General features: G+C 54.8%; 2 protein-coding genes across 3 annotated transcripts in view; one reads left to right on the top strand and one right to left on the bottom strand.

Moving 5' to 3' along the window:
* TMEM63C (transmembrane protein 63C) overlaps positions 1-4,310 on the top strand; it is a 36,697-nt gene extending 32,387 nt beyond the window's left edge. For both annotated transcript variants that reach the window (XM_068148644.1, XM_068148643.1), the window contains exon 24: positions 15-4,310. In XM_068148644.1, the coding sequence (XP_068004745.1) occupies positions 15-227 (213 nt within the window). In that variant the 3' untranslated portion in view covers positions 228-4,310. The remainder of the gene's footprint in view (positions 1-14) is intronic.
* Positions 4,287-11,051, bottom strand: NGB (neuroglobin). The gene is made up of 4 exons (XM_068148645.1): positions 10,798-11,051; positions 9,365-9,476; positions 7,717-7,836; positions 4,287-6,588 (listed from the first exon to the last, which is right to left on the bottom strand). Exons 1-4 carry the CDS (start codon positions 10,902-10,904, stop codon positions 6,442-6,444), a joined length of 486 nt encoding a protein of 161 aa, XP_068004746.1. The 5' UTR covers positions 10,905-11,051; the 3' UTR covers positions 4,287-6,441.
* Between the last annotated feature and the right edge of the window lie 511 nt (positions 11,052-11,562).

Genomic DNA, 11,562 nt, shown 5'->3' on the forward strand with positions numbered 1-11,562 from the left:
CCCTCCCGGGGCAGCTCTTTGTGGCCACTGTCCTACAGGAGCCTGAGCTGAGTCTGACACCAGCAGCCTCCCCAGCACACCAGTCCTACGGCACCATGGGCAACCACCTGGAGCCAGCAGAGGATGGGGAGGATGGAGGGCTGCAGAGCTTTGAGACAGAGCTGGAGACAGTGGAGGGCGAGTACAGGAGTGGTCCAGTGATGGAGAGCCAGGCACGCTACCAGTGAGCATCCACCAGGGCAAGGACCAGCTGTGCCAAGTGGAGTATGTGCCAGGGAGTAGGAAGGAGCCTTCCCAGTACTGGTGGGGGCCACCTTGCTGACGGGGCTGGGGGACACCAGGATTGATGTGAAGGAGAGACCTCATTGTGTGTGAAGTGGCAGGAGGCTCTGCTGGTCCCTCCTGCTGCCTGGACTGGCTCAGTCCCCCTGTTGCCCCTGTACCCACCTACCTTTTCCAGCTCATCTTGGGGAAGAGAGGGTGCAGTGATGTGGGGAGAGGATCTCTCTGAAAGGCAATGCTTTTGTGGGCAGGAGGGAGGCCCTGGCCCCTCTGTGAGGGGAGTAGCAGCCCAGACAGCTCAGACGAATGTGCCCACCCCAGCGCTGTCCTCCAGGTCCTCAGTGGCATGGGACAGACACTCCTAATCCTCGCTTCCCATCATGCCCACCCACTGCTCGTGGCGGCTGTCCCACTGCCTCCTCAAATGCTGGCCTTGCAGCCCCCTGCCCACCCCTGCTGCCACCCCCAAGGCTTTGCCCAATAAAGCAGGGACTGCTGAGAGGAGTGTGCTTTATTGAGGGGCTGCTCCCATCTTTGCCTAAGCACCAGTGGCCCTACCCTGAGGCAGATGTCAAAACACAAACCAAGCTCTTCCCTGCTCTGCCACTCCGTCCCTCCACTGCTGCACCATACCTGTGGCCTTGGGTCCTCAGGGAGGTGCAGGGGGAGAAGGCACAGTTGTTTTTGATGGCTATAAGGGCAGTTCCTTATCACCCCTCTCTCCTGGGTAGCATCTCCCTTGTGCTCAGGCTCCCTGTGGGGTTAGTTCCATCCCATTGCAGGAGAAATGAGGGGTGGGGAGTTTGGCAGGACCCCAGCCCCTGGGTCCTGGTGCACCACCTACCTGTACCCACAAGCTGCATCCATGGGGTGCTCCACCAGCAGCCACACTGTCTCTTGAGTGTGAGTCCTGCTGGGTTGAGTGTAAATGTGCCAGCTCCTTGCCTGGACAGCATCCCTAGTGTTTCCTGGCTCTTCCACCGCAGCCGTGGAGGCCTCTGGGGATGAGGGTAGATCTTTGCCCTGCTTGGCCTCTATCCCATCAGGCTAACCTGTCCCATCCTGCTGGCTCCTTGCTTGGCCCTGCTTCAACCTTGGGGCCCATTTTCCTGCTCCTGACTTACCTGCTGGCTTCAGAGCAATTCTAGCTGTCATCCCAGGGCTGTGCAGGGAGGGAAGAACCAACAACACAGCTCTGATGGCACCAAGGCTGCTGGTAAGGAGAGTGCTGCTTTGCAAAGGCAAATACTTGGCACCACTCAGCATTACTGTTGCCACTGGCAGAGTGGACCTGGTGTGTCAGTCCTGTGAAGGGGGCAGCCCAGCAGTGAGCTGTAGGTCTTTGTTGGACTTAGGTGAGCCCTGGGACATCCCTGTGGGCTGGTGGGTCTCAGCTGGGCTAGCTGGGTCTCAGCTGGGCTAGCTGGCAGCTCTTTAGCCCCTGTCTCACCCACGCTCCTGCATGCTGGGATGATGGCTGCAGCACACTAGCCACTGAGCAGCTGGCTTGCAGGAGCCTTGAGTTCAGCCTCTCCTTCCCAACCCCAACAAGCACTGTGGGGAGCTCACAGCTTCCTGCCCAGGTGTCCCTGGGGCTGCCTGCAGCTCAGCTGCTGCCCTCACTGCCTGCCCCTGGCTGGAGCAGGAAGATGCTGGTGGCCTGTCTCTGGGTGGAAGCAAGTGTCTGTGAGTGGCACCATGGCTTGAGGAGCTCGGGCTGCTGGTCTGATTGCCCCTGGCTGCCCCGCTGTTGGAATGTGCCAGAGGTCTGTACCTTCTTGTGATTTATTGCTATGACTGTGCCTTGAATAAAATGACTTCACCCAGCTGCTGCCTCATGTCACCTCTGCACACCCTGCCCAGGACCTCAAGCCTCTTTTCCCAGCTGCAGGTTGCTTTTGACCCTTCTTGGGAATGTCCTGCAGAGGCTTCAAGGGTGAGGAGACTGATGGGACACTTCTCTACCTCCAGGCACCTTGCCACCTACCATGGGCCCTACAAAAGAAAACCTCAGCAAGTGGGCAGAAGCAGCAAAGGTGCTGGAGTGAGGAAGCACCCCACCCTCTCCTCTCAGAAAGGTTGCCACAGCCCTTAGCACCATCCCAAACACTGGGGGCTGGGTGCATCACTGGAACAGGCATGTCCTTCCCCTGCCCTTCTGCCAGTCCTTGTCCCACAGCCAGGGCTGGCTCAGGACACCAGCAAAGTGGTACACACTGCCTGGAGGGAGCAGAAGGACAGCTTGGAAGTCCTCTAGGAGCACAGCAAGGAGTGGAAGTAGCAAGGGGGCCCATCTTATCTGGGGAGAGAGCAGATGTTCCCAAAACTAAACTGCCACCACCAAGTCCCAGGGAAGGGGGTGAACAACATTTTAGAATCATAGAAGGGTTTGGGTTGGAGAGGACCCTAATGAGCATCTAGTTTCCAACCCTGCCCCCCACCATAGGGCAGGGACACCTTCCCTTGTGAGAGCCTTTCTCTAGGTTTTGAGCAGACAGCACTTGTTACACTCAAATTCCTACTGGAATTATTTGCCTCTTGTTGCAGCAGATCCTTCCTGCTGGATGCTCCGCAGGTCCCAGACAGGGGACTCAGGGAGGGCTTCCTGTTGGGTGAAAAAAATGGAAAATTTTAAACCCCACTCTCCTCATCACATGCCCCCACAAAGGCCACCCACAATTGGTAACTTTGTCAACAAGGCTAGATGCAGGGCCTGGCTGGCACCAGGGAGCTGAGGCAGGAGCTCTTGCTGTGGGCAAGGGCCGTGATTGCCCCCTCACCTCATGGCTCTCCCAGCCCTCACACCAAGGAAGCTGTTCCCAGCCTAATGAGGTGGTGTGAGCCCCATCAGGCTGTGCCTTGCCACTCCTGCCCTCAGGAAATGCACAGCCTGCGTTATACATAAGCCCCTGGCAGGCAGGGTCCCAGCAGTCACATAGTGCCTCCCACCGCTGGCCAGTGGCAGGCAGTGCCCAGAGCCTCCCTGGGGTGCTTTGTGCCAGCTATGGCAAACCTCTGTGCTGGCACAGCAAGTCAACAATGAGGGTGCTGCTAAGGGGATCACTGTCTCTTTCCTGCAGCACTGGGACTGGGCCCCCCTCAGCTAGCCCCAGGGCTGGCAGCAGTGCTCCAGCCCAGGAAGAGCTGAAATACTTATTTTATCATTGAACCACAGGGAAGATTTATTTGCATTCAGATCTCTGCTTCTCTACTTGCCCTTCACAGCCTGTTGCTTGTTGCCCTCTAGAACCAGCCACATCTCAAGGCAGAGCTGCATGACTTTCCCAGGATACTGACCATGCTCTCTCATGGCAGGGCTGGGATTTCCTGCCCAGGTCATGCTGTTACAGTCACCACATCTGCTTACCTGCTCTAGAGGCCATCATACTTCAGTGCCAAGTGTCTGATTGTCCCAGGGCTGAAAACCCACCCTGCTAAAGTCAGAACAGGCCTGAGGAAGAGGAAGACAGGACCTCCTGCATCCTCACCAGCTGTTCCCTGGGGCAGGGCTGCTGGGGTGCTCTGAAGTCGAAGCTGGCAGGGCAGACACTGCAAGGAAGTAGGCAGGACTTCACTTCAAGGTTGTGCCCTGCTGCTGTGGGCAGCCAGCAGTGGGTGAGCTGATGCTATCTCAAAGAACAAAAGCATCTGAGCGATGGGAAGGGGATTTTTAGGCTGATTGCTTAAAATTCTAATTGCATTAGAGATTGTTAAATTGGAAAGGTAATGAGCAACCAGCAGCAGGATGCCTTTGCTAGCTCCTCTGCTGCTCACCCATTCCATTAGAGTGCACAAAAGCTCTCAACAGACATTTGGTGCTGGATGCCTTCTCATGTCAGTCACTCTGGACTACACAATCACTCCCAGTGACCAATATCTCCAAAGTTAGAGCCAGCATGAAACCAGTAAACCCCTCTCTGCCATCCTCTTTTTTTTTCTTTTGTTTTTTTCTTGCTTAGGCCTTTCATATTAAAATAAACACAAGGCAGCAAAAATGGCCAAGATTCACTGTTGTTCTTTATTAAACAGTACAGCTGGGTATAAGAGGCACACAGACTAGATCAGTTCTCTTAGGAGTTACACAAACCGTGGTACAGAAGAGAAGTCAAAGAGCTGGGAAAGCTAGAGGGACCAGGGATGGTTCAGGGCAGTAGCAGGAACACCCACACCCTACCCATCACACAGCTGCCTACTTGTCAGAGTCAGGTCTGCTTTGTGTTGCTGAAGGCTGATGCCCCAGAACAGGGTTGCAAACAGGATGTCCCTGTTCCCAAACTCTCCTGCGCCGTACCATGCCATCACAGTTAGTGCCTCCTCCCAGCCCCAGCTCCTCCATCCCTTACTGCCTGGCACAAGAATGGAAGGACCCTCACCTGACCCAGCTGATGGAAAGAGCCGTGGGCCAGAATGCATACCATGGTGTAGCACTGCAGAAGCAGAGCCTGCTCCCCAGGGGAGGACAGCAAGCATCCTACATGAGGCCGTTCACTGCCTATTCCACAACACCCCTCATCACCCCACCCAAACAGCTGGAACGCTCCTTGCTCACTGGAAGCTCATGGCCACCACCAGGCCTGGTCTTACGGAACCAAAGCCCCATCTCACAGGGCACCACAACATCCTCTCCATGGCATGGGGCTGGGAGACCTCAGCTGCAGCTGTGATGTGCAGGCAGCTCTATTCTGCCCCAGCGTGGAGGACATCCAAGTGTAGGAGAAATGTGTCTCTGGAACAGAACCTGCTTAGCTCTCAACGCCAGGCTCCTCCTGCCTGTAAGGAGCAGTAAAAAAGGGAGCTACACTACTTGTGACTGAAAACTTGCTCCATGTCCTTGCCCTGGGACTAGTGATGGTTGTAAACATGATTCTGCCTGTCCCACAGCAACTTCCCCATAAAGAAGAGCACTTTTAAAGTGCTCAAATTCAGCTACCCTCAGAGCCTTCAGGTGCTGCCTTTCAGCCACATCCTGGGATTTCTTCTGGTAGATGCTGTCTTCTCTCTCCAGTCCTAACACCACTGCACTGCTGCTCACACCTGACTGGGGGCTTCCTTCTGCCCCAAAGTGGCTGGGTCTCAAGTATGGCTGGTAGGAATTAATAAAGGGTGAGTAGTTCTGCAGATAGGCACTGTGTGCAGCTGGGAAGTGCTCCAGGTCCTGACAGCATCACCAGAGAAATTTCAGCTGTGCTTCCTCTGGCCAAGAGCCAAAATGTTTTCTGGAAGCTGTTGCCATGACATGATTGCAAGCTTCATTTTTACTTTAAGACCTCTTGCCTTTGTGTTTACTCTCCTCAAAACAAAGCAGTAAAGAGCCACCACTGCTGCTGCATTTCTGCTGGCTCTGAGGTTAAACCAACCAGCCAAAGCAACACAAAACCTTTCAGCTGGCAGCCCAGATCTGCTAAAACTAACCTCACCTCAGGGTTAACTTGATGCCACTGCTTGAAGCATCCTCAGGAAACGCACTGAGCTGTGGCCAAGCTGACACAAGGAAAAGTCATGGATACCATCCAGGGAAGAGGCAAGGCAGAAGAAAGCACCAGGATTAACCATCTGGTAGTGACAATGGTGGTGAAGGGACAAGGGGAAAAGCTCTACACAAGGTTTGAGGAGGATGGCTGCATAGCACAGCCAGCTCCCCACCTCTGTTTCCCCTACCTCTGTTTCCCCTTCCTCTGGGAGGGAGCCAAAATCTCTGGGCATAGCAGAACAGGACAAGTGAGCAGTGCCAGACTTGGCAGGTCTTGAGCATGGAAAATAGGATCTCAGGCAGAGAAGCCTGAGAGGCCTGTGGTAGCTGTCTGACTGGAATGGGTAGCAAAAGGAGGGAAGACAGACCAGCTGAAAACCAGAGTAGGTACCTAGGTGCTAGCACTCCAGCTAGCTGGAAGGAACTTGGGGCAGGGCAGTGTACCTGTGCTGTGGCACTCCTAGGCTTCACTGCAGACGTACCCTGCCAGCCCTTGGCAAAGGCAGAGATGTGGTCATGTCAAAGCAAGGCAGAATCACTGGGAGAACCCTGAAGCACAATGACTGAAAAGACAGCAATGGGCCAGTGCACAGAGAAAGACAGAGATGGAGAAAGGCAGCGAGCATGGCATGAGCGCTCCCCTTACCCAGGACAGCTGCGTGGTTGGGGACGGGCATGGCTGGCAGAATCTAGTCCCCTTCTGGGAGAGTGTCCCAGCCACGTCGCATGGCTTTCACCACAGCACCATAGAGTCTGCTCCAAGCCTCCTGCATGTCTGGGCTGAAGGCAGTGCCAAGGCATTTCTCCAGCATGTACAGCAAGGACTCACCAACAGTCTGCAAACCAAACATAAAGGCATCAAGCTCAGCACGAGGGGGATGACATGCAGCCCCTTATCTCGCTTCACTGCCTTTTGTACTTCTCCCTTTGCAGGGCAGATGCTCCTCCTCCACCAGCAAGGCCAGGCCACCTGATCCCTCTCTGCTCAGATGGGGCCCAGAGCCAGCCTGTGACATACCCTGCCCCTGCCCTGCACTGACCCTTACCCCACCCTAGGTGAGTGGGGAGTGCAGGCAGGGAGCAAGGGCTGATACTGCACCTGTGACACCAGGAGAGAGGCACATGTCTGTCCTCAGGGCTTCCCAATGCAGATAGCCAGCCCCATTCCCTGTCACAGGAGTGGATCAGCAGAGCTGAGCAATGCTCTGATGTCGGGAGAGTGGCTGAGACCCCAGGCTGAATGCTCAGCATTTGCCTTGACAGGGCAGTGTTCCTCACATTGTTGTGAGCAGCTCCACCCAAGAGCATCTACACATTGTGCACAGGGCTTGTGAAGATCAGCATACCAGGCAAAGGAGACTCTGCTTCCTCTCAAGAGGACCAAATCTAGTGGTTGTCAGGAGGGAGCCATGTGTTTGTTAGAAACCTTTCCTTTACCCTGCCCTTTCCCACTGCATGATCCAGCATTTCTGCCTGTGCTTGATGGCAGGAAAGGAATAAGCAAGGGTTTAATATGGAGGATGTTGCTGTCTTACTGCCATGGAGGAAGCAAGGGTCAAGGTGCAGGCAGCCCATCACACAGTGCAGACACAAAGAGGTAGATGCTCTCTTTCCCAGGTGCAGTGAGGTTTGCCCAGAGCATTTGATGCAGAGGTCCAGGGTCCAGGACAAAGGCTGAGTCTACATCCCTTTGCCACAGAAACCCAACTGTGGTCTTCAAACAGGGTAAATCCCCTTCTCCCCTCTTCTTTCTCCCTGAGCTTATTGGGAGAGGACAGGAAACAAGAGCTTTCCTTATCGAGCCAACATCACTGCACAGGTATCAGCAGCTCAGGGACTGCCCTGAGTGACCAACTTCCTCTCCAGCCAGCAGAACCCATCAGGTGGGCACAGAGGGATGGAGGGAGCAGGGCTGCAGGCAGGGCTGCATAAACAACTGTAGTGGACCAGAGAGGATGCCTCACCGAGAAAGACTCAACCTTCACACCAACTGCCTGGTGCTTCTTGCCAAGGTTGTAGAGATACTCTTCCAGAGAGGACAAGTTCTCCAGGTGGCTCACAGCAGCATCAATCACCAGCATCACCTGCAGGAACAGAGGGGCAGAATGGCAATAAACAACAAGGGTCTTGCTGCCCTCCCAGAATAACAGTCTGGCCCCTCTACTTTTCCCTTCTCAGCCCAACCACCTCCCAGCAGCAGCAGGTGCCTTCTGATCTTTCCTTTGCTTTAGTGTGATCTGTGTGTCACGTCAATGAGGTATGATGGCAGCAGCACACACCAAATCCTTCCATGGGGGACTACCAGAGGTGCAAACTGCAAGCAGCACTGCTGACCCCCTGGAGTGGGTAAACAGCCCTAAAGCAGAGCAGCTACAGGTAAAGCTGTAATGCTGATGCAGTCATTACAGCTCTTAGGATCCCAGGACAACTCCAGGGAGACCTGGAAGCTGCATGGACTAGAGTTTCCAACCAGAAGTTGCCAAGACAATGCAGTTGCAAGTAAGGCAACTCCAATTCTAAGACCAACCAAGTATTTCAAGTGGATGAGGTAGATAATACAGCCAAGAAACCTGGTCTGGTAAGGCATTGTACCACTGCAGCCTCCCAGGAGCATGAAAAGTCAAACAGAAACAGGACAGAGAAGGGTTAATGTGGGATGAAGGGAACAGACACAACAAATTAGAGGAGATTAAAGCCAGGGCACGGTTAGCTTGGCAAAGCCAAGAGGTGATAGAATTGTACTCTATAATTTCAACAGGGAAATTATCTCCAACAAGAGCAAAGAGCTATTTCAGCTCCAAGCAATAGTAGCAGAAGTAAAAATAGACTTAACTTTGCCAATAAACAGAGGATGGAAAATAACAAAAGTCTTTCAGCTATCAGAAGAGCACAATCCTGAAACAGCCTCTTATGAGGAATACAGACAGGCAAACAAGGCACCAAAATAGTATAAAGATAGCACCAAAATGGTATAAAGATAGCACCAAAAGGGTATAAAGATAGCACCAAAATGGTTTAAAGATGGAGACAGTGAGTTTATGAAAGCACCTGCAAGCCAAGGCTGAGCCCTGCCCCAGTATGGCTGCCCTTCAGGGCTCAGCAGAGTATCTGCTGCACGAGGTGTAATTCTGTCCATGCCTGAGCTCCTCCAGATGACATCAGTATTGCTCTTCTCTCTTTCAGGGGGAGGCAAATGCATATCTCAGCACTCCCCCAGCGGTTGTCCAAGAGATTCTGTGGGCCTTCTGGCTCTGCAGCCACACTAACAGCCTCTCCAGAACAGTGGGTCCACATGTGACCAAACAGAGGGCTTTAGTCCTTGTTGGGACAGAAGTGAGTTCACCACAGTAGAAGAGGCCTTCCAACATTCACAAGAAGAGCTCTACTCCCAGATAAAGGCATGGAAATCAGTGTGATTCTTCTTACCCACCACAACCTGCATCCTCATCGTCTCCCCACTGTTGTAGGGCACTTTGACTTGGCAATAACACTTTCTGCCAGCACAAGTAACCCCCAGTGGTTCACAATGGTTCCCCAGCCAGACACCCCACACTGCCAAGCTGCTGCCTCTGCAGAGGCTATGCTCAGGTCATGCCACAGCCCCTCTCTCACCTTCTTGATGTGATCCAGAAACTCAGGGGCAGAGAGGCACTCCTGAGGGCTGGCAAACTGCTTGCAGTTGTACTGGAAAAGGGGCAACAGGTCAGGGTCCAAGTCAAATAACCTGCAAGAGCAAGAAAGAAACCTCCATCTTCTCATTTCCTCAGCTTTATTTAGAACTCTGCTCACTCCACGAACAACTTCTTCAGCACCACACTCACAGGCCCCCTCTGCCTTTCTTCCCATCTACCAATCCCTCTTCATATGTAAAGGACCCAAAAATTCTGAAGTCTTACTTTGGGGCAATCCTAGTTACCAATAGTCTAAAAAGTCACTATTTCTTCAGCTCACAGTCCCAGCACTCAGACAGGTGCTTGAGGATCAGAAATTCACCAGCCTGGCCCTTCTTCCTAAAGTCTTGGTTGTTGTCTGAAGTCTTCCTGTTCCCACTTCATTACCCCCTAGAGCCCAAAAGCTTCCAAGTCTGGGGAAGGCCTGCAAGCTCCAGCAGTTACCTTTCATACTTGAGCAAGGAGGGCACTTATAAACTCACCTCATGTCCCACTCTCCCACACCATCACCAGCTCCCATTTTGCTCTTTCTCATCCACCACACCAGCATATGCCAAGCACATATTTGGCAGCAGATATTCAAGCAGGTCTAACAGGCTGGTGCTGTCCATGGAGGTCACAGGGAATTCAGGCCAGCCAGTCTCTCTTCTCCCCAGTCTGCATGTCAAACTGGTGCATCCCCTCCACTAAAACTGCCAAGTTGTTGTCACTGCTCCCAGCTCTGCTCTGCAAGTTTTGGCCCCCACCTGATAGATCCTACTCCTTAAGTTGGTCATCAACTCTCCAACTATCCTTTTAAAACGACTTCTCATAGATTTCCCCTTTTTCTCTTCCCATAATCAAGACATGAATCTGCTTAGGAGAGGCAAGGAGTTGGGGTTCAGCCGTTCCACTGGCACGCTGCTTCATCTGCCCAGAGGCTGAGCCTCTCACCAGTGCTTTGGCTGGGCTGCAGGGTGCCATGCCACCGACCACCTGAGGTGCCTTCCATCCACTCCCCAGAGCTGGGCGTCCACGCAGCATTTCAAAGGGCTGAAGTAACGTTGCCAAGGCAGAGGGTCAATGGACAGACACGCACAAAACCTGCCCCTCTCCCTCGCTCTCCATCTCCCTAGAACAAACTTCTCACGGGCGGGCGGCCTTGCCCGCTGCTGCCCTTGGCGGTGGATGAGTCTCATCCCCACGTCGCTCCTCCCGGGACCCCAGCCCCTCCGTGAGAGGGAGGCGTGCGGCAGCCGGCCGGAGCCGTCGCTGGGCGAAGGGAAGCGTTTCACTGGCAGAAGCGGAGCCTGTCCGTCACCCCCGGGTCGGTCCGGGCGGGCGGCCGGGGCTGGGGGGGCGGTAGCCGCCTCCCGTCCCCGCCGCCCCACTCACCTGGTGAAGAGAACGAGGCCGTGCTGCACGGGGCTGCCGCTCACTCGCTGCCAGCTCTCCCGGATCAGCGCCCGCTGCACACCGGACAGCGGCATCCCGCTATCCATGGCGGGGAGCGGGGACCTGACCCGCGCCGCCCTCGCCGAGGCGCTGCGTTGGCACCGGCCCTGGCAGGGCTGGCTCCGCGGACGGAGGGGCCGCCGAGAGGCAGCCGCCCGCCCCTCGCTCTGCCGTGGTGGGGCTGCCGTCCGCCCCTGCCCTCCCGCACCCGCAGCTCCACGCTCACCTGGGGTCCGGCCCCGCGCCCCCGCCGCGGCGGGCACCCGCGCCCCGCCCTGCCGCCTGCTGCAACTCCCCGGCGACCCTCTCCGCCACTCGGGGCTTCTCCGCCCTCCTCAATGGTAAGGGAGAACTCATTTTGTGTTTCCCACCCAAGGAAAGAAACAAGAAAGAAATTAACACACACACCCCGACTGCCCACACAAGGAGGCACTGCCGCAGGGCAGAGAACAAAGTTCAGCTCGTCCATGGCTGACATATAGCCGTGAAGCAGCAAGGTCGGGACCACCGTGACCCACGGTGTTTGCTCCCCATTCAGCATAGCTCCTTCTAAGTGCAGCTTTGCTGGGGTGGTCACGGGCATTGCTCCCACCCTACAGCATCCTCCTGCTCTTGGCCACTTTCACTGCAATATAGGATGCCCCACAGCCACCTGCTATCTCCACAGACAGATGCAGTCTAGACACTGAAAGATTCATGTTTAAT

This window comes from Melanerpes formicivorus, unplaced genomic scaffold (genome assembly GCF_026170545.1).
Source record: "Melanerpes formicivorus ecotype bairdi unplaced genomic scaffold, bMelFor1.0.p_v2 SCAF_17, whole genome shotgun sequence".
NCBI lineage: Eukaryota > Metazoa > Chordata > Aves > Piciformes > Picidae > Melanerpes > Melanerpes formicivorus.

Coding starts and splice junctions, on each gene's coding strand:
- NGB (XM_068148645.1), bottom strand. CDS start 10,904: ATGGATAGCGGGATGCCGCTGTCCGGTGTGCAGCGGGCGCTGATCCGG. Junction 9,477..10,797: donor GGCCTCGTTCTCTTCACCAG/GTGAGTGGGGCG, acceptor TTGCTCTTGCAG/GTTATTTGACTTGGACCCTG. Junction 6,589..7,716: donor TGAAGGTTGAGTCTTTCTCG/GTGAGGCATCCT, acceptor TTTGGTTTGCAG/ACTGTTGGTGAGTCCTTGCT.